Source organism: Anser cygnoides, chromosome 17, assembly GCF_040182565.1.
Source record: "Anser cygnoides isolate HZ-2024a breed goose chromosome 17, Taihu_goose_T2T_genome, whole genome shotgun sequence".
NCBI lineage: Eukaryota > Metazoa > Chordata > Aves > Anseriformes > Anatidae > Anser > Anser cygnoides.
In genome coordinates this window covers 9,805,369-9,825,573 of record NC_089889.1, presented here as the reverse complement: position 1 = coordinate 9,825,573, position 20,205 = coordinate 9,805,369, and the positions used below count along the sequence as shown (strand labels likewise).

Sequence of the window (20,205 nt, the reverse complement as noted above, 5' to 3'; positions counted from 1 at the left end):
GAGGAGACATGAGTGAGAGTTGTGAAACTCCTGCACATCAAATGTCCATGTGGCACCTCATGGAAATGGGAGCCTGTCCTCAGGTGGTCCCCATCTCTGGCCCCCTTGTTTTCTCTTTTTTTTTGTCTTCCACTGCCAGGAAGGGATGCCAAATTGCTTTTCTACCCTCAAATCTCTTTAAAAATCTCACTTAAAACAGTATTTTTTCTTCTATCCCCCTATTTTGCTTCTCCTTCAGCTGGCGCAGGGGATGGCATGAGGACGGGTCCTGCTCCCCACACCATGCAGCTGCAGGGCAGGCAAGCGTGGCCTGGGTGGGTGCAGGATGCGACCTGTCCTGCTCTCAGCTGTGATAATCATATGGCCGAAGCAGATTAATTCTCATTCCCCATCCTGCACAAAGGACGTCTTTCCCTGGCCTCCTCGGCCTGGCCCTGCCTTCCCACCACACATGCACTTAGCCTATTAGTATCTCCGCTGATTGCTTTCTTTCATTTCTCCCGTACCTTTCACTTCAGAAAATGGACTGGTAATACTTCTTTTATCAAAGAATTATGGGATTTAGGACCCAGATCTTACAAAGAGACTTTTGATAGCTGCTGGTAATCAAATCCCAATCGGCAGACACTTCTCTGCACCCTGTTACCCGAGAGGAATAAAGGAAAGGGATTACTGATGTTCTGTTTACTGAGCCTCTGAGAGATAGGATCGCTGGGCTATTTCATATTAGAAAAGGGAAGGAAAATAAAACAAGAAAGAAAAAAATGCAGACAAGGGAGGACAATATAGATATAGATAAAAAGAAAAGAAACAGGCTCTTATCATTTTCTTATTGGTTAAGGAGATTCCAAAGCCATTATAGAGGATTAGCAAAAAGGTTAATCTGCTTTAGCCGTTTTCTTGTCAAAAGTGAATTTACAGGGGTTGAAAATCCTTCCTATGGCGAAACCTGAAAAATCCTCCTCTTCCTCTCTGACCCCTGCCTTCTGCAGGCAGCATAAGGGGAAATGGAACCAGAGCCTCAGGGACCCTGAAACATGGGAGCCCCTTCCCTTGCCTGGGTGCAGGCATCAGGGGCACGGGGGCTCTGCTTGGGCAACGCGTTCCCCACTTCTTCACTGCAGCGATGGACTGGCAAAGGAGTTGGTCTGCAGGCGCAAGCATCCTCCTGTGCCGCCCTGATTGACTGGGGTGAAATCCAGGGATGTTTCGCTGGTTTGTAATAGCAGCAGTGAGGGCAAACCTGGCCCTGTGGCTGGCTTTGGACTTCCAGCTTAATGTCTAAAGCTGAGCAGAGCTGGCAAACATTGCTGAAAACTATGGTCTGTTGGTTTCCTAGAAGCCACATCTCGGCGTCCTCCAAGCCATGCTCTCCCGGGTGGCCAACACAGCCATCACTCTCCTTAGTGCCTCCGCAGAAAGCAGAGCAGGAAAAATCACTCCTGCAGGGTCAAAACCAGCAAAGAGCATCCTGGCGAAGCAAGCAGATGAGCTCATCCCATTCCTTGTGAAGGAAAGTTCCTTCGCTGGTGACAAGAGGGTGGCGTGGGGACCAGGTTAGATCTGGCATACATATCTACTGGTGATTTGGGAACCGTGGTGAGCAGGCAGGAGGCAAAATCTACAGATGATGTTAAACGACCTGCTTATACTCCGAGAACCTGCTGCCACTGACATGATATCCTCTGTCGGTCTGGTGCAGTGTGGCGCGATGGGAGAGGTGGCTGTGCCAAGCAGAGGCATTGGGCTTGGTGTGCGGGACACCTCAGTGCCTCCTCTGGCAGCACCTCAGCCTTGCCCAGCTCCTCTCCAGTCCTTCCAGGGCTTGCTCCTCTACCGACTATGGAAACGGCTCCAGATGTTGTTGTTTTAAGGCCGAAAACTTGCAGGCAGGTGAAGTGAGATCACGCTTACCCTTCTGTCTCACCTCTATTTTTAAAGCAAACGCACCGCTTTTTGCATGATGAAGGGGTGGCTGTGGCTAAGGGACAGAGCAGGCGAGAAGGCGGATTTCAGCGGGAATCGCTCCGGGAAAGCCCAGGGGGTTTCAGCAGGGGTCTGGGAGCAGGGGTCTGGGAGCAAGGGTCTGGGAGCAGCCACAGCACCGGCCCCACTCAGCGCTCACCCACGGGGCAACCCCAGGGCTGGCTCCTTGCTGACCTGGGGAAAAATAACAAAATAACAAACGAAACAAAACAAAACGCAAAGGGAAAGCCAAGCCGCAAACAACCAAAAGGTAACAAACAAGAAGGCGACACCCAACAAAAAAACAAACCCAGCAGAGGAGAAGCACGGGACAAGCACGGCACCGAAGCGCCCGACTTGTGCCACCCCAAAGCTCCCGACCCCAAAGCTCCCGACCCCAAAGCTCCCGACCCCAAACCCCCGACCCCAAAGCTCCCGACCCCAAAGCCCCCGACCCCAAAGCTCCCGACCCCAAACCCCCGACCCCAAAGCCCCCGACCCCAAAGCCCCCGACCCCAAAGCCCCCGACCCCAAAGCTCCCGACCCCAAAGCTCCCACCCCAGCCCGGGGAAGCCGCGGGCCCCCAGGCGGGCGCTAGAGGGGGCTGCGGCGCGGCCGAGCGGGGCCTGCTCGCAGCCGGGGCCGCGCCATGGGGGCCGAGCGGGAGGCGCGGGCCTGCGCCGCCTTCTACGGGGCGCTGGGGCACGGCGGGCCGGGCCGGGCCGCGCTCTGCTGCCTGCGCAGCCTCCGGCTCTTCGCCGGGTAAGGGGCTTCGGGGGGACACGGGGGGACACGGGGGGACACGGGGAACCGGGGGGCCGCGGGGCCGGCTCGGGCAGCGGGGTTGGGACGTGCAGTGCGGAGTGCGCCGCTCCAAATCGAGGCCACCCCCACCAAACCGGGGCGCCCCCACCCCACAAGGAGACAGGGTACCCCCACCCCAACCTCCCGTAGCATCAGGGCATCCCCAGCCCAACCCCCCGCCGCATCAAGGTACCCCCACCACACCCCCCATGGAGCAGCCGTAACCCCCAGCGAGCTGGGGTGCCCCCCGCGCTCCCCCCCCGTTGCACCCCCAGCCCAAGCGGAGCCAGCCCGGGGCGCCCCAGCTTGTCCCCGTACCGTCGCAGGAGCACCGCCAAGAGATGCCGGGACAAGCACCTGGAGGAGGCCCTGCTGCTGGCGCGGGCGCTGAGCGAGGAGCTGCAGGTGCTGGGCGAGGCGGAGGCACGGCCGCTGCTGCGCTGCGTGCTGGCTTTCCAGCTGGAGGCGAGCGGCAGCTCCAGCGCCTTCCACAAACTGGAGCAGGTCTGTAATAACGCAGCGCCGGGCAGAGAAGCGCCGGGCTGCAGATCCAGAGCAGCCAAAGCTGCCCTAAAAGCACGTCAAAGCTCGGGTTCCTCGGGGGTCCGTGTGGGTGGCTGACTCAGGGGTCTCTCTGCAGATCGTGACCCAGCTGGCGGTGGGCCAGGAGGCCCTGCTGTCCCAGGAGGTGGGCGCGCTGCTGGCCGGCCTGGCGCCGCACGGAGAGGTGAGAGCACCCGGCACGTGGGGTGGCGCTGGTGCTGTGACACCCCAGACGTGGGAGCATCGCACATGGGGACCGGCTACAGGAGCTTTTGGGGTGTGAGGCAGCGGGGCAGGGAGTGTCTGCGGCCAGGGAACAGCCGTGCTCTGCAGCACATCCAGCCATGCTGCCTCGGGGTTCAGCACCAGAGCTCACCGCTGGCCAGTCTCCTGCAGGGGAGGGACTGGGAGCTGAGGGGGCTTTGCTTGGAGGCTTCTCCCCAAAACACCCACACCGCATACCACGGCTGCTGCCGTTGTGCTGGGTGTGATGGGTGCCTGTCCTTCTGCCCCCGCAGGTGCTGTCTCCTGAGGAGCTCCAGGCAGGTCAGTCCCTGCTCCTTGTCCCCAGGGGCTTCTTCCAGCCCCTGCACCACGGTGCCAGGAGGGACAGGGACTGATGCTGTCCCCTCACCCGCAGTGTGCATGTACATCGAGGAGAGCAGTCTGGGCCGGGACCACTGGCGGCAGAACCTGGCCCCACTGCTGCAGCGCCTGGCCGCCACCTTGCGCAGGGTGCTGCAGAGCCAGCCGGCACCGAGCGGCACCTGGGGCTACCTGGCCGTCAAGGTAAGAGCCATGTCGGGGGGAGAAGGAGTGGTCGGGGAAGTCAGGGTTTGCGTGTTCTTCAGAGACAAGGGATGCTTGAGGCCATCCCTGCAGACCCTCTCCCTTCTGGTCCTCCAGGCCTGCCTCCAGCTCTTCCAGGCGCTGCCGAAGGACGTGGCCCCTCTGGCGTGGAATGCAGCGACAAAGAGTGAAACCCTGCAGAGCATCCTGGGGCTGCTGCTGGAGGTGGTGGCAGGGAAGGTGTGTGTGAGCCTGGTGGCACTGGGGGACAGTGCTGTACCCCTATGGTTCTTTCCCTGTACCTGTCCCTGAGGAGACACTACAGTGTCTGGGGATGCTCTGTAGTTGGCCACGTGTTACATGGGCATGGAGGCAGGGGTTGTGCTTGTTTTTTTTTTCATGTGGTGTTTTGATCTGTGCCTTTCCCTCCCCTTGTGAGCCCAGGCCCCGAACAAGGACACGCAGCTGCTGGCGGGCACTGCGCTGAGCATGCTGGTGAACACAGCCCCACAGCCCCAGAGCGGGGCCAGCGCTGCACTGGCCCTCTTCCAGCTAACTGACCAAGGTGTGTGCTCATCCCTGAGCTGGGAACCACCTCACCAGGGGGGCAGCAGGGACAGGCGTGCTGGGCAAGAGGGGATGGAGGGGACAATGCCACTCACTGGCAGTCAAAGCCAGACTGCTGCTGTGTCCCCCTCCTGTGGTGCAGGAGCCCCATGTGCCACGGTCACTCTGGGATGAGGCAGGCCAGCCAGGGCAGTTTAGTCGTGGATAAATAATTGGGTTTGGGTCTTTCTCTCAGTTAACACAGCCATTTCCAAGCAGGTGCGGGGGAGCTGAGGTTTGGGGAGCTGGTGGTAGAAAACCCCAGCGTCTTGGATCCAGCCAGGCTGGAGAGGCTGGTGCTGAGCAGAGGCCTGCTGACGTGCTGCAAGGGGGACATCCTCAGCTGCCAGCTGGACAGCCTCACACAACAGGTAGGAGAGCTCGCACCCAGCACCCCGGGGTTCAGAGCCCCTCGCCCGGCTCTGCTTTGGCAGCCACCAGTGGGTGTTTGGGGTAAACCCCCTCCCGATGTAGCCAGCCCACACCACCTTACACAGCCTGAACCTGGGGCTGATCTCCCAAACCAGCACAGAAAGCTCACACTGAGCTGCTGGAACAGCAGAGCAGTGCCGCAGTCTTCTGTCCTGTGACGGGGTTTTCTTACCCCAAAAGCCTGCACCTACCCACTCGCTGATGGGCTGTGTTCTGCAGGCGTGCCTGCTGGTGGACGTGCTCTTCCCCGCTGTGCATGCCCTGAACAAGGAGCAGAAGGACTGCCATTACTACTGCTTCCAAGGTAAGGGACCGTGACCCTGCCATGGCAGAAGACTGCTGCTAAGGCTGTTAACACCTGCTCCAGCCTACCAAATACGAACCTCCCTGGCTGCTGTACATCTGTGTGGGCTGGTGGGGAAGTGCTCCCCTTGTGCCTGGCTCCCCAGCCTGGGTGGGCTCTGGCACACGTGGCAGCTGCATCAGTGTGTCTGCTTTTCTGCTTTCAGTCCTGGCGCTGTGGCTGCGGCGCCTGCAGGAGAACCTGCCTGAGCTCTGGCGCCTGCGGGGGGGCCGCATCCTGGCAGAGGACACCGAGCTGCTCCAGCAGCTCACCCAGCTCCTGTGGGACAACGCCGAGACCCCGGTAAGGCTGGAGTGTGCACCCCCAGCAACACCATGACCAGAAACAGCCCTTTCCTTGACTAGCTCAGCTTGTCCTGCTGCACATACACAGCCCTGCCCTGTCCAGGCAGGGACAGGGGTACCCCCACTGCAGCAGGGCTCTGTCCCTGGGCATCGCCCTCTTCATGCAGCAGGGCAGCCCCAGCTGACCAAAGAGCCCTGGGCCACATCTGCTGGCTCATCTCCTGCTGTCCCCACCTGGATGAAGTGATGCCCACCTCCTTAGTACTGAAAGTCTGTGGCCATAGGAAAGCAAAGAGTCTTCTAAAGCAGAAAGACAGAAGGTGGAAACCACACTGACTTCTCTTGGTTGCCATCCTTTCCTGCAGGTGGAAGGGGTGTCTGAGTTCATCCAGAGCTCCTTTCGACTGCTCCTGGAGATTTATGACCTCGAGTGCCAACACTTCAAGGACCAGGAGAGACCCCTCTACCAAGGGATGCTGCAGAGGGCGGTCTCAATGCCGTGGCAGATCAAGGCCAGATACGTGCCCCTGTGTGCCATCGTCCCCTATATGGGCAGCCAGCAGGTAGGGAAGGTGGAGGCCCCTGCTGTACGGAGCCTTTAAGCTGGCAGGGCAGGGTGTGGAGGTGGCAGACGGGACATCCCTCAGCACAGCCATCACCGGCCTTTCCCTCAGGTGCTGGACACATACCCGGACCTACCACAGCACCTCCTGAGCTGCTTGGCCACCAACCACCTGTGCCCCGTGGCCACCGAGCTCTACAGGGCGCTGGTGCGGCAGCAGCGCTCCGAGGGACCAGGGGGCACAGAGGAGGCCCTGGCTGAGAGGTGGGCACGGCGCTGGCTGCCCCTGCTGTGCCAGGCACTGCGCTCGCCCCTGCCCATCCTGCAGAGCAACGCTGCCAACCACCTCCTTGTCTGGACGCTGCGGCAGCTCCCAGCCACCCACGCACTGCTGGCTGCCCAATTTGATGGCCAGGATGCGGCCGCGCTCCGGGCCTGGGTGTCGCTGCTGCGGGCGCAGAAAAGCATCGCGGGGACCCTGCCCCTGCAGGGCGAGGCGCTGGCACGGCTCCGCACCTGCCTGCGGGCCCGCGAGGAGGGCGTGCGGCTGGCGGCGCTGGGCCTCCTGTGCTGCAGCCCCAGCAGTGGGCAGGCCCTGTCGGGCACCGAGGAGCAGCTGCTGCGGGAGTTCCTGCCCCTCAACCTCACCGGGGACACCTCCGCCTTCCGGCAGCTGCTGCAGGCGGCCATGAGGAAGGCGCTGGTGCGGCTGCGGGACAGCGCGCTGGCCCGGCTGCGAGGGAAGGCGCCTGTGGAGTGGGGCGAGGAAGCGGGGCAGCCGGACCAGGCTGTAGGTGAGGAGGCTGCTGCAGCACCTGTAAGTGGCCCCCAGGGCTTTGCAGGCAGCTGCCACAGCGCTGCATGCTCTCCCCGCAGGCTTTGTGGAGTGGCTGCTGCAGCTCAGCATCTCCTCACTGACCCCCGGGGCCAACTACCAGAGGAAGAAGACGGCTCTGCTCCTCCTGGCTGCCATTCTGGAGACCTGCACAGACACCTGGAGCCCCGAGAGGAAGAAGGGCCAGCCCCCGCGTGAGTAGGGGCAGCCTGTTCAGAGCATCCCTGCAGATATCGGGGCGCTCCAAGCCATCCCATCCCACCACCCGCTGTCCCCGCAGGGACCATGGCTGCGCTGCTGAGCCACGCCAGGCAGAGCGGCTGCTGGGACTTCTTCTCTCGGCCCAACTTGCTGGCGCTGCTGAGCTGTTTGCAGGACAGCACCAACGAGGTGGGTGTCAGCAGCCCCCTCTCCTGCCCTGCTCCTGCCACCCCTGTCCCCACTCCCTGCCTCTTCTGCCTCGGCAGATCAGAGACCTGGCCTCGGAGCTGCTCGTCCGCTACTTCCCTGCGGCATTCCCCTCCTCTCTCGCCCCGGCACTGCTCCAGCTGGCCCAGGACGCCCTCAGCAGCCCCCGTGTGCAGGAGGCTGAGGCCGGAGCCGTGGTGATGAAGACGATCCTACAGAAGTATGAGCTTGGGGTGGGCAATGGCATGGCAGCCCCCTGGCAGTGCCAGGGTCTCCTCTGGGCTGACCACAGCCAGCGATGGCTTGGGTTTGAGATAGCCTTGCAGTGGTGGAGCTGGGGAGGGTTGGGGTCTGCACAGCACAAGTTGGGCAGAAAACTCTTGTACTCACAGCACCATCAGCATCTGCCTCTTCCTGCAGGTCAGACGGCAGCACCGTGAAGATCCTGGCCCTGGAGACTGAAGCAGCCCAGACACCACCAAACCACGGCCTGTGCTTTGCCCAGCACCTCCTGCGGATGCTGCAGGCCCAGCACGCCGCGGCTCGGCAGGACCTGCTGCGGGCAGCAGCCGTGGCACCAATGCACGGTGCGTGCCCGGGCTGCTGGAGGAGAGAGGCCGCGGCTCGGTGTGTGCCCTCCATCCACGCATCTCATTTTGGGGAGATATCTCAGCAGGGGGGCTGGGATGGTGCTGAGCGGTGCTGTAACATGGGTTGGGCATTTGTGCAGGTGTGATCGCAGCCCTGCGGAGGTGCCTGCTGCAGGTGCCAGAGGTGGCTGCCTCCATGCGGGCAGCAGAGTCGGCGCAGAGCTGGCAGGAGTTCCTCACCAGCCTCGTGACCACTGTGAGGGACATCACCTCCCTCCTGCTGGGTGCTCTGCAGAGCCCTGGTGCTGACGAGCAAGGTAAGCAGGTCCCAGGGGAAGCAGCCCTGGGAGCCACCCACTCCTTCGTCACAGCGGCCTTGGTCCAGCCGTGAGCTCCAGAAGCTCCCACAAAAGCTCTGGCCCCAGCAGCCCTCCACGCTGCAGGGGACACTCTTGCTTTGGGCTCACTGCCCCTTCCTCACCCTGCTCGCTGCTTCTCCTCTTCGCAGCAGCCGCCCCATCGTTTGCGGACATGGGGAATGCGATCGGCTCCCTCATCACGCTGGGGAAGGGGCAGCAGGAGGAGGAGGACTCAGTCCTGCTGTCAGAGGAGCACAGCCTGATCCTGACCTGCTGCTGGGTGTCGGTGAAGGTAGGAGCAGGTGTGGCAGCACCCACTGCACAGCCCGACCCAGCAGCTGGGTTTGTCCCCTCCCTGGGGGCAGGCAGGGCAAGCACTGCCCTTACCTGGGGGCTGTTGCAGCCCCCCCTGCTCCAAAAGGACCCTCCTGCCCTTTTGTAACCCAGCTGCTTTCCCAGCGCTGATGGACCCCAGCTGTGCGGGAGCCGGGCTGCCCCTGCTCGCAGCCGGGCTGCTCTGACAGCTGCCCATCACAGCTCCTTTCCGACAGCTGCCCATCACAGCTCCTTTCCGACAGCCGCCCATCACAGCCTCTCCCCCAGAGCCTGCCTGGTGGCTGGCTGCAAAAACGACATCTCTGCCACGCAGGGCTTGCAGCAGGCTGAGGAAACGCCGTGCTGCAGATGCTGTGTGCTCAAAGCAGTTGTGGGCTGAGCTGACAGCACCGTGAGCCCTGGGGTGACAGCAGTGCTTGCCAGGCACCCCTGTCACAGCGAATGTGGGGCAGGACAGCCATGCTGGGCAGCACCACTGCCTTTCCTCTAACCTCTCGCCTCTTCCCCAGGAAATTGGGCTGCTGCTGGGAGGCCTGGCTGAGCTGCTGCTGTTGCCGGTGCTGCCCGCAGGAGCGGGGCCCCTCCTAACACTTGCCAACTTACAGACGGCCGCGAGGGTCTTCCAGGAGGTCCTGCTGAGGTGCCGGCACTGGGTAAGAGCGTGTCTCGCCTGGGGGGGCCTCGGCCCCTCTCCTGCCCCTCCAGACCCATCCATCAGCCCCGAGCAGAGGTTTCAGAGGGGCTGTGGGAGGGTGGGAGCACGGGGAGCGCTGACGCTGCTCTGCCTTAGGGAGCAGTGGAGGGCTGCAGCATGGGCTTCACCAAGTTTTGTGCTGCTCTGCTGAACCACCCCGACACGGAGCTGCAGGCGATCCCACGGACCATGCTGGACCAGGTGCTGTGCTTGTTCTTCCCCATGTTCCCTCGTCCCCAGGGCTGTGTCTGTGTCCCTGCAGTCCTGGTGTTGGCTGCTGGTCCTCTCCCCTGCAGGGCAACTGCAGGCTCCGGCTTGCAGGTTTCCAGCGGGGTCTGGATGCGTTTTGTTTCTCAGGGGTTAGAAGCACTGAGCGGACCCCGGAGCAGCTCGATAACGCGCCGTGCTGCCGGCTTCCCCATGCTCTTCCTGTGCATCGTCAGTGGGGAAAACCCAGCCCAGGCCCGGCCGCTCCTGACCCGCTGCATCCAGACCCTGCTGGCCTTGGCCTCCACGGCCCTGCCACAGGACTGGGACCAGACCCTCGACCTCCCTCAGGTAAGGGCAGCAGGCACCAAACCTCACTGTTACAGCTGGCTTGGGGACAGGGTGATCTGCAGGAGGCTCCCCAAAAGGATCTGTGTTGGGTACCCCACACGAGGCTGCATTAGCACAGAGACCTCAGGGTGAGCCAAAGCCTCAGCCTTGGCTGTGCTGCTCATCCCGGGAGCCCAGGAGCTGATGGCCCCTTGGCTCCCTGCTCTCTTCTGAGCATCTTTGGTTTGCATCCTGGTGCTTGGCACAGCACAGCTGAGCTCTGCGTGCTCTCCACAGGTGTGTGCCCTGCACGTGCTGCAGACGCTGGTCCGTGGAGCAGGGCTGGGCAGCGCGCTGCTGCGGCACACCACGCCAATGGTGGCCCTGGCACTGCAGGGCCTGGGTTCGCCTTGCTGGGCCATGAGGAACGCGGCCATCCAGCTCTTCAGTGAGTACCTGAGCCTGTGCTGTGTGCCTTCTGTCCTTGCTAGCTAAAAGGGCAGTGCTGGGGGAACAGGAGCCAGATCTGCACCCCACAGCACAGTGGGGACGTGCTGGTGTCCAGCAAGCCCCAGTGCTGCATCTTGGCACAGCCCTTGAGGGATGTTTAATCAGCCCCCAGGGGTCCAGTGCTGAGGGCAGGCAGGGGGATGGGGCCTGACTCTGCTTTCTGCCCCGTCCCCGCAGGCGCTCTCACCAGCCGGCTGCTGGGCCAGAAGCGGAGCCGCGCCGAGGGCTGCCCCGCGGAGGGGCTGAGCCTGCCCGCCTTCCTCGGGCAGCACCCGCAGCTGGGCGCCGTGCTGCTGGCCGAGCTGGGGGCGGCCACAACGGGGGGGGCCCGCCTGCGCCCCGCACTCCACGCCGTCCTCACGCTCCTGGCCCAGCTGCAGCCTGGCCCCGATGGCCCCGACAGGTAGGACGGAGCGGACGGGGTGGCGGTGGGGATGCTCTGCCCCAGAGCGAGGGCTCGCCGTGAGGGTGCATCACCACGCTGTGCCCTTTTTGCTTCACAGCCCCTCTGCTCGCTTCCTGGAGCCGCTGCTGGGGCTGGCAGCGAGCCCCATCTACGCCGTGCGAGCCATGGCTGCCAAGGCACTGGTGCCCGTCGTCCCACCGCCCCGGCGCCCGGCGCTCCTCCTGCGGCTGGCCCAACAGCTCCCCGCGCCCGGAGGGGTCCGCTCGCACAACGCCCTGCACGGGCACCTGCTGCAGATGCAGGCGCTGCTGGCCCCCGCCCCAGGATCCGATGGGTGAGTGGCTTTGCACCATCCCTACAGCTCCAGCACCTTTTTGGCTGGATGCCGCGTTGAGGCATGCTTGTCCCCCCCGCAGGCTGCCGGCCGAGGCGCTGCGCCCTGTGGCTCTGCAGCTGGAGGCCCGGGGCTGGCTGTTCACCCCCACCCAGCGCTGTCCGCTCGTCCGCGCTGCCTTCCTGCAGGTCCTCGCCCTCCTGCCCGCCTCCCTCAGCCCTGGCTTCGCACAGAGCATCCGAGAAGCCATCAGCACTGAGCTGGGAGGCCTCACGCTGGGGAAGGAGCCGCAGTGTGCTGAGCTGCAGGTACTGCTCCCTACTGGGGACGTCACAGCTGCGCCCTTCTGTGAAGCTCAGGCATGGGAGTGGGGACCCATCCTGCTCTCTCCATGCCCACAAACACGCACCCAACTCGAGGCTGAGCGCTGGAAGTGGATCCTGGTTTCCCTGCAGGTGGGCTCAGCTGTCCTCCACCAAACCATGGCCCGCTTCGCATGCAGCGAGGCCGCCCGGCTGGCCGACAGTGAGAGGATCGGCGCTGTTTGCTCACTTCTCCGGCAGCCAAATCCCGACGTCCAGCTTGCCATCTTCAGCTGGGTGATCGAAGGGGAGGGAGAAGAGTGCAAGGAGTTGGAGAAGGCTCTCCAGCTGACGCTGCTGGTAAGATGAGGCTCAAAAGTCGCAAAGTGGAGCACTGATGCACAGCACCACACAGATGGGTGCTCACTGAGTGGTCCCCGGTGCTCCTGTCCCCCAGTGCCATCTCTGGGAGGAGGCACAGGTCCAGAGCATGTTGCTCAGGCTGACGTGAAGCCTTTCTGATGGATTTGCAGATGGCTGCATGGTCCCGTGCTCTCAGGGGCATTAACCATGTACCTTCTTTCCCGTTGTTGACTAGGAGAACTTACAGTCTGTGCTGCGAGACAGGAGGAACAAAGAGTTCCTGAAATTGTACCTTGAGGCTTTGATGCATCTTTGCAGAAACCTCTCGTCTTGGTCCCCGGAAGCTTCCCCTAAGCTCCAGGGCTCCTCCTCAGCATGCGTGGAAATGCTGCTCCTCATGATGGAGACGGAGCATCCTGGACCAGACCTCTTCTTCCAGGCTCTGTGTGCTGCCAGCCTGCTGCTCACCCTCGGGTAGGTCTGTGCCGCATCCAGGGCTGAATCTTCAAGGACATTTTTCTTAGCCCTTGGTGGAAACAGAGCCATGGCTCACGACTGCTTTGTGCCTGGATCTTGCAATCTCGAGGCAGTCGGCAGCCTTTGGTGCCCCCGATGGAGCTGGGAGGTGTGCTTGACCTCACTCCCCTGCCCTCTGACAGGTTTGGGGACGAGGACAGCCCTCTGGTGTGGCGGTGGTGCGCGGCGCTGGAGGCGTGCAGCCGGTCGGTGTCAGCTGAGGTGCTGCGGCTGGCAGCTGCGTGTTCCCTGCAGACAGCGGGCATGGAAGTGCTGCGGCAGTCCCTGGGGGCTGCCCACCCCTGGCTCATCCCCGTGGCGCTGCGGTAGGTCCTGGGCTGTGCTGGGGGGCCAGGCTCACGGCAATGCCACTGCCTGCAGGCGCTGTGCCTTCCCCGCAGCGTGGGCTGGTTGTGCAGGGACATTTATTTCCCTCCTTCCCCAGGGTGATAAACGTGGGCATTCACCTCCTGCAAGATGAGGAGCAAGAAGTCCGGCACGAGGCCTCAGCTTTTGCCAGCCTCATGCAGCACGGCGCAGGGGAGCCGGGTGGAGACGGCTGCGTCTTCGTGCAGGGCAACGTGGGGCTGCTGGGCCTCCTGCAGCTCCTCCCGCGGGAGTTCGGGCATCACCCAGAGACCTTCAGCTCTCTGCTGCAGCACCTGCCCGTCCTCGACCTCAGGGGCATCGTGGAGGAGCTGGAGGCCAACAAGTGAGTGCGCAGATAAGAGGCCAAAAGGGTGGTGGGCAGAGCCACCCCAAGGGTCAGGGAGAGGCAGCGCGGGTGCCTGAGCATTGGGGAGCATTAGGCAGCCCCCAAGGCTTCCCTTGTGTCTCGGCTTCCCTCCCAGAGCCCCCAGCCTGTACAAGGAGGATGAACCCAATGTTTTTGCGGAGCCGGCCGTTCTGGCACAGCAGCTGCTCCCCTTCCTGCTGCAGCTCCTGGAGAAGGTGCCTGATGCCAGTCTGCTCCGCGCCTCCACACTGCGCTGGCTGGAGGCCGCAGGCCCTGGAGTCCTGCAGGACCTGCAGTACTGCAAGCACCTCTGGAGCCAAGGTACAGCGGGGCCGGGGAGTGTTGGGATGTCCTCGGGATAGGAAACCCGGTGTCCTCACCCCCAGTGCCACCCTGCCTGGTGGAGCCTGGCTGTGCTCACCATGCCTTTACCTGTTCCCTCCACAGAGGCCGTCGCACGCTGGTGGATGAAGGCTCTGGGCTGTGCCAAGCTGCGGGCGGCCCTGGTCACGCTGCTGGTGAGGGCCAGGCTGGTGGCCCACGCTCTGCGAGTGCTGGGCGAGAGCCACGGGGCCGTGCTGGGGCTGGGCTGCGGCGCCCAGGAGCTGGAGCAGGAGCTGGCGCTGGTGCAGGGGCTGCTGGCACAGCACGGGCTGGCCCCCGCGCCCAGCCAGGGCGACGTACCGAGGGAGCTGGGATCGCCGCCCGGGAACGACTGATGGCTCCAGACACGGAGTGGTATCACACTGAGCTTCTGACTCTCACTGCTGCGTCCCTGCGTTTTTTGGGTGCTCGCTGCAGCCAGGCAGCAGGTTCGGTGGTGGAACTCGGGGAACCCCACTCGCCACGCGGGATGTGCTCACTTTGGATGCAGCAGCACGTGCCCGTGGTGGGAGCGAGCCGGTCTTTGCTCTTTGGTTCACACGGGATGGTGGTAGCTCTGCATCCCGGTGGCACCAGCACAGCATCACCTCGCCGTGCCTGCTCCCTGCAGCATTCCCTGCCCCCGGGTCCGGCAGGGAGGACAGGACACACACCCCGGTCCCCTGCCGGGACATCCACCGCCTTTTAGCTCTTTTTTTAGCTCTTTTTTTGGGTGCCTTTTATCCCAAATAAAGAAGCCTGAAACCACCCCGGTGTCAAAGCCTTTCCGTGGCCCTCTTCGGGGGAGACCAAGGGGGGATCCGGGATGGGGCTGGGGACCACCGGAGGGCGGCAGCCACCGGGGGAAGAGCGGCGGGGAGCCGCGGGTGCGGCCCGAGGACGGAGCGGAGGGGCCGGGGTCGGTGCCGGGGCCCAGCCCCGCGCCCCCCGGGGGCAGCGCGCAGCGGGGGCGGCCCCGGGCGCTGCGGGGCTCTGCGGGGCTCCCGCTGCCGCCGCTCCGCCCCGGTACCGGCCCCGCCCCGGCGCGGAACAGGATGCGGCCACATCCGCTTCCCGCGGCGCTCGGCGCGGCCCCGGAGGAAGGTGAGCGGCGGGGGCGGCCGGGGGCGGCCCCGGGCACGGCCGCGGCCACGGGCACGGCTCCGGCCGGGTGACCGGGCGGCCCCGCTGGGTGCCCCCCGGCGGCTGCCGGCAGCGGGGGGGCCGGGGTCGGGGTCAGCGCGGCCCCCCCGAGCCCCCCGGAGCCCCCCGAGCCGCCCCCTTACCGTCCGCCGCGGGGGCAGCATGAGCGCGGCCAAGCCCAAGCGCATCAAGTTCTCCGAGGAGGAGAAATTCCTCATCCTGGAGGAGTTCAGCCTGCGCAAGGACATCCTGATCCCCAAGAGCGGCCGCTACAAGAACACGCTGGACCGGCAGCGGGCCTGGGAGGAGATCGCGGCCGCCGTCAACTCGCTGAGCCCCCTGGTGCAGCGCACGCCCGACGAGATCCGCAAGAAGTGGCACAACATGGTCATCGACGCCCGCAAGGAGCTGGCCATGGAGAAGCACCCGCTGCTCCGCCAGCGGCCCCAGGAGAAGCTCTTCCACAACATCTTCGCCCTCTTCAACAAGCCCAGCCCGCAGCTGCCGGACCCGCTGCTCTCGGGGTCGTCCTTCAGGGTGACGGCGGCCGGGGTCCCGCCGGGGCCGCCCGCGCCCCTCTGCGTGGCCGGGGGGATGCTGGAGGTCGCCCCGGACTTGCTGCTGCACGGCCAGAGCGGTGCCGCTGCCCCAGCCCGCAGGATGCTCGGCGCCGTGGGCACCCCCGGCCCCGCTCCCGATGGCTTCCTCGGCGCCCCCGGCGCAGAGCCCGACTCCAAGGAGAGCTTGCTGCCGGCGGGCCCTCAGCCCGGCGTGGAGAAGAGACTGCTGCCCCCCGGCATGGCAGCCCCCGGTCCTGCCTCGCTGCAGGGCACGGCCCCGGTGCTGCCGTCCAGCCCCCCCGACCCTCCCCGGATCAAGTGCCCGCTGAGCCCGGCGCTGGCGTGGCCGTGCCTCGGCGTGACGGCGAGCCCAGCAGCGCAGAGCGGGGACAGCCCCGGCCCCCCGCCCTCCCAGGAGAACGGTGAGGTGCCCATCTTTCTGCCTAACCTTCTGCCTCTTCCCCCGTGCCCACCCGATCCCACACAGGGTCAGCCAGCCCCATGCTGAGGCTCCCGGCCCCGTTTCTGAAGCCGCTGCGATGCTCGGCCCCAGCCCCATCAGGGTGAGCTCCCCAAACCCACCTGAACTGCAGGGCTGTTCTGCAGCCGGGCTGGCTGCCAGCTCAGGTGGCTGTGCTGGTGAGTGATGCTGCAGCTGTTTGTTGGGGTCTCCTCCTCTGCCATGGCCAATCTGTCCAAAATCTGCCTTTTCCCAAGAGAGGGGCCCAGTCTCTCCCCCTGCCAGTGCCACGTCTGTGCAGACACAGGGGTCACATCCTGCCCTGCTCCCCCCGGACCCGTCACTGCAGCATGCAGAGGTACCCCGGGACAGGCTGAATCCTGCAGGTTTGAGCTTTTGGAGGCCCACGGGGGCTGCACACAGCACCCCTGACCTGTCCCCAGCCCACGGCTGTGTCTCCATCCCCACTGCAGACAGCCCAGCTCACCTCAGCGATGGAAAGGGCACTGCACAGGAGGCAGCGACTGCCCTGGCTCTGCATCCCTCTCCTGCTCTAACTCCTTCCTTTGCTCTGTGCAGGCAGCTCGACGGCACCGGCCGAGCCCCTGCTGGGGCCGCAGGGCTGCAGCCACACAGCCCGGGAGGTGTCGGAGAAGCAGAGCCGGCTGCACACGGAGATCCTGGAGCTGCAGAAGGAGACCCTGCAGCTGCAGAAGGAGAAGATCCTGCTGGAGAAGGAGAAGCTCCTCCTGGAAATCATCAAACTCCGCAGGGAGCTGGGCACGTGAGGGTGCTGTGGGCACTGGGGCGGTGCGGGGCAGCTGCCCCCACGGTGGGGACGGGGACAAGCTGCTCGTCTGGCAATGGGCACTGTGATACCTTTAGCCCCTGCCTGCTACGGGGTGGGGATGGTTCCTCTGGGAGCCCTGTCCCACAGCCACGATCCACCAGCCTGTTCTCCCGGGGGATACGGGACATTTCGGCGCACCCTGGGCGTTGGCACGGGGCCCACCGGTCCCTGCAGGCACATGTGGCTGAATAAAGGCGAGCTCTGTGGGATGAGCACCCGGTGCCGTGTGTAGGGCAGGGATGTGGTGGGGGTCCTGCAGGTAGGGGGACGGGAAGGGGAGCGGCTGCGGGCCGGCACGTGGCGGGCGGTGAGCGTGGGCAGCCCTGCGGGGACAGCGTCCCGTGCAAACGGCATCGCCAGAGCCTCGCCTTGCTTTCCACGCCTAGCTTTAATTTCGCTCCACAAACCACACTCAGCAGCCGAGATGCCCTTGACGTTTCGCTGCAGTCACGTTAACGATGCCCCAAAACCGCGGTGGTCCAGGTGGAAGCACGCTGCCTTCCTCCCTGCGTGCCACCAAACGCCTGCTCGGGGGCTTGTTTCTGCTGCTGGTGTCACAGCGGAGCAGGACAGCGCTGCCTTGTCCTCCCACCTCCTGCTGGATTCAGCCTCCGTTCTTCCAGTGTTAGTCACTCGGCTGAGGACTGAGCAGTTCCCTCGTTTTTTAGTAGTGGAAATCGCAAAGGAGCTGCCTCCCGTCACCGCAGGCAGGCAGCAAGCTTGCGGAGGGCTGAAATTAAAGCAGGACGGGGACGTTTCTATTTCATTTCCCCGCTTTTTCAAATCAGAAGGGAGGGGAATTTCAGCTCACCTTCCCGGGGGATGGGCTACACAAAGACGAGTGCTGGCGAGGGGCAGGTGCAGCCATCCTGCAGCGCCTCCCGCACCCAGGAGCCCTGACACCCCGCCACGGAGGCGGCCACCCAGAACGTCCTGGAAGGCAAATCGGGCACGCGTTGCCGTGCTGTGAAAACCAAAGCGAGGTGCTGTGGGAGCTGCTCTCAGGTTTTTAGGGGGGGCTGCCCCTCGGGGAGGCATAGTGCCACCTACCTGGCTCCTTGCAGCCCGTGCCCATCGCAGCGGGGGTGCCCGTGGAGCGCGTCCCCCCAGCACTGGACGCACACCCGCCTGTCCCGCTGCAGCCGGCGGCTCCAGGGCTGCCCCCGGCAGGCGGCCGCCACCTGCGTCAGGCGGAAAAAGCCGCAGGAGCTGGGGAGGGGGGAGCTGGCAGGGAGGGGGGAGATGGGAGAAATAACATTGGTTGGAGGGCGGGGGGGATGCTGCAGGGTTTTCTCGGTGGGGAGGTGGGGGGTGTCTAGGTGTCGTGGTTGTGCAGGGGGTGGGAAGGGCAGTAGGGTTTTGGGAGGGCTTTTTGCAAAGGGGCTATAGGTTTTGGGGGCTGTAAAGGGGCCGTGGGGTTTTGAGTGCTGCAAAGGGGCCAGGTTTTGGGTGCAGGGAGCGTGCACAGAGGTCACAGCTCCAAGCAGGATGCACAGGGTCCGTAGGTTTGGAGGGGTTGTGGAAAGGGGCCATGGTTTGGGGAGGGGGGTGCTGAGGGGCCACCAGGACGCTGCTCCGCACCTACCTGGGTGGCTCCTCCGGCCTCTGCAGCCCAGCTCTTCTCCAGGGATCCCTGAAGTCCAGGCCGAAGGAGTCAGGGAGCACCTTGGCCACCCCTGGCACGGAAGCAGCAGTGGGGTCACAGCCACTTCACGGGCAGTGGGGACAAGCAAAATGGCACGTGGGTCGGGGGGGGGGGGGGGACACGTTACCTCTGGCGGCCCCACAGGCCGGGTCATCCCCCAGGCACCCGCGGCGCTGCTTGAGGTCGGGACAGGGCTCCCCGCCGTGCCGGGGCGGGACGGTGACCTGGCGGCTGCGGTCCTTGCTGCCGACCCCGCACGGGGAGCTGCAGCTGCTCCAGGGCCCCCAGGGTCCCACCACGCAGCCCACCGCTGCAGGGCATGGCGGAGGAGCAGAGGGGAGGGAAAAGAGGGGAAAAAGAGCTTAAATAGTATAAAGGACAAAGGGGAGAAGCTGTGCAGAGGGGAGAGCCGGGACCCCCCCCCGAGGCTCATCCCCCAGCCCAGCAGCATTGTGCGCCGCTTCCGGAGGCTTTTATTCTCATGCCGCTGCATCGAGCTGAGCTGGGACCCTGCTAATCTCCGCGGAGATTAGGGAGGGCTGACGGGTGCGATTGTCCCGGGGCTGCGTCCCTCAGCTCTGCGCATCCCCAACACGGCCCCAGCCCCGGGTCCTGTGTCCCCGTGCAGCGGCGGCAGGCATGCTGCTCCCACCGGTGCTGCTGTCCCAAAGGGTCGCCGTGAGCGTTGCGAGGGCAGCGCTGCCATCGTCCTGTTATTTTCGGCTGCAGACTGCAGGCTCTGTCACTGCACGGGGAGCGGCCAGAACGCCACAGTGGGGAAAAAGCGGAAAACAGGATGCTGCTCCAATAGCAAAAACCTGCCAGCACGCACAGCTGCCGGGGCTGGGGGCTCCTTGCCGCTGTCCCCACCAAGGGCTACCTGCTGGCAGCTGCTCTGCTGGCAGCCATCGTTACCAGCTGTGCTAACGAGAGGCATCACCCATCCCCTGCCAGCCTGGGGCCAGCCCGAGCTGCACCTGAGACCAGCCCCACGAGCCTGCTGCCAAGGGGCCGATCCTGACCCGCTCTCCCCATCCCGACACTCACCGGCGCGGCGGCACGAGGCCTGGTAGTCCTGGCAGCAGTCGCCTGTCCTCTCGCAGTAGGAGTCGCAGTAGCAGCGAGCCCGGTGGGCACCTGGAGCCCAGCAGGCGTTGTTCCTGCCCGGGCAGCAGCGGTGCCGGCAGCCGCCCAGCACGTAGCTGGCGGCCAGCAGCCACCCCCCACACAGCAGCAGCCCTCGCATGCCGCCCCGCAGTGTCCCTGTCCCCAGCGTGGGGCTGCCTGTCCCCCCCGGGGGGGGGGGGGAGCTGGGCTGCGCCGCCCCTCGGCTGGACGCAGGGATCAAACACGTTTCGTTCTGCTCCAGCGCCCCGGCTCCGAACTGCACGGGCGGGTGCGAGGATGCCACGGCACAAGCCCCAGCCCCAACAGGGGTAATGCAAAGCAAAGGGAAGGAAGGGCTTGCTACAGCTCCGCTCCCCTCCCGCAGCCCCCAGCCCAGCACCGATGAAGCCCCCAGCCACGCTGAGGTGCTGGCACAGCCCCGTGACCATCACGCTGCCACCCTGCTGGGCTCCCTGCCACCCCTGGGATCTCGGGTACCTGCACACCCTGGGCAAAAGCAGCGCCAACATCCCCAGGCATCGCCCCCTCGCTTGCAGAAAGCTCCCGGCAGGGTTCGGGGCTTTCCTTGGCTGGGGGAGGCAGAGCAGCGATGCCCTGGGGATTTATCTCACAGCCCAGCACAAGACCCAGGAGATCTGGGGTGCAGCACGGCACCCACTCCACCCAGTGCCCTGGGTACCCCCAGTGTGGCTAGGACCCGACCAACGCCGCCGCCAAGCCCCATCCGTGCGGTGAGGGGCAGCTGGGCTCCGCAGGAAGCAGCCCAGAAGGGCTGGCAGCA

At 64.6% G+C, this 20,205-nt stretch overlaps 3 protein-coding genes across 9 annotated transcripts; 2 read left to right on the top strand and 1 right to left on the bottom strand.

The window, feature by feature from the left end:
* The first annotated feature begins 2,572 nt into the window (after positions 1-2,572).
* On the top strand, positions 2,573-14,406 carry LOC106031435 (tRNA (32-2'-O)-methyltransferase regulator THADA-like). Of its 6 annotated transcripts, none has more exons than XM_066978853.1 (31): positions 2,573-2,727; positions 3,096-3,273; positions 3,410-3,496; positions 3,831-3,858; positions 3,953-4,101; positions 4,219-4,341; positions 4,546-4,666; positions 4,927-5,078; positions 5,359-5,443; positions 5,649-5,785; positions 6,153-6,350; positions 6,462-7,143; positions 7,226-7,378; positions 7,465-7,574; positions 7,652-7,812; positions 8,013-8,179; positions 8,323-8,499; positions 8,691-8,833; positions 9,387-9,530; positions 9,668-9,772; positions 9,929-10,129; positions 10,406-10,556; positions 10,796-11,021; positions 11,122-11,358; positions 11,441-11,666; positions 11,814-12,020; positions 12,259-12,497; positions 12,683-12,865; positions 12,985-13,251; positions 13,391-13,596; positions 13,723-14,406. In XM_066978853.1, exons 1-31 carry the CDS (start codon positions 2,615-2,617, stop codon positions 13,992-13,994), a joined length of 5,628 nt encoding a protein of 1,875 aa, XP_066834954.1. In that variant the 5' UTR covers positions 2,573-2,614; the 3' UTR covers positions 13,995-14,406. The 6 variants fall into 6 exon arrangements, with proteins under 6 accessions (XP_066834954.1, XP_066834953.1, XP_066834952.1 ...); XM_066978852.1 differs by having other exon boundaries at positions 4,924-5,078; XM_066978851.1 differs by having other exon boundaries at positions 4,924-5,078; positions 5,320-5,443.
* Positions 14,407-14,699: 293 nt separating this feature from the next.
* On the top strand, positions 14,700-16,863 carry LOC125182788 (myb-related transcription factor, partner of profilin-like). 2 transcript variants are annotated; one of them, XM_048063917.2, is made up of 2 exons: positions 14,700-15,768; positions 16,381-16,863. In XM_048063917.2, exons 1-2 carry the CDS (start codon positions 14,944-14,946, stop codon positions 16,675-16,677), a joined length of 1,122 nt encoding a protein of 373 aa, XP_047919874.2. In that variant the 5' UTR covers positions 14,700-14,943; the 3' UTR covers positions 16,678-16,863. The 2 variants fall into 2 exon arrangements, with proteins under 2 accessions (XP_047919874.2, XP_047919875.2); XM_048063918.2 differs by having other exon boundaries at positions 14,702-15,763.
* A 375-nt stretch (positions 16,864-17,238) lies between these two features.
* Positions 17,239-20,084, bottom strand: LOC106031434 (somatomedin-B and thrombospondin type-1 domain-containing protein-like). The gene is made up of 5 exons (XM_048063921.2): positions 19,344-20,084; positions 18,424-18,606; positions 18,237-18,327; positions 17,702-17,875; positions 17,239-17,584 (listed from the first exon to the last, which is right to left on the bottom strand). Exons 1-5 carry the CDS (start codon positions 19,540-19,542, stop codon positions 17,479-17,481), a joined length of 753 nt encoding a protein of 250 aa, XP_047919878.2. The 5' UTR covers positions 19,543-20,084; the 3' UTR covers positions 17,239-17,478.
* Positions 20,085-20,205: the final 121 nt, after the last annotated feature.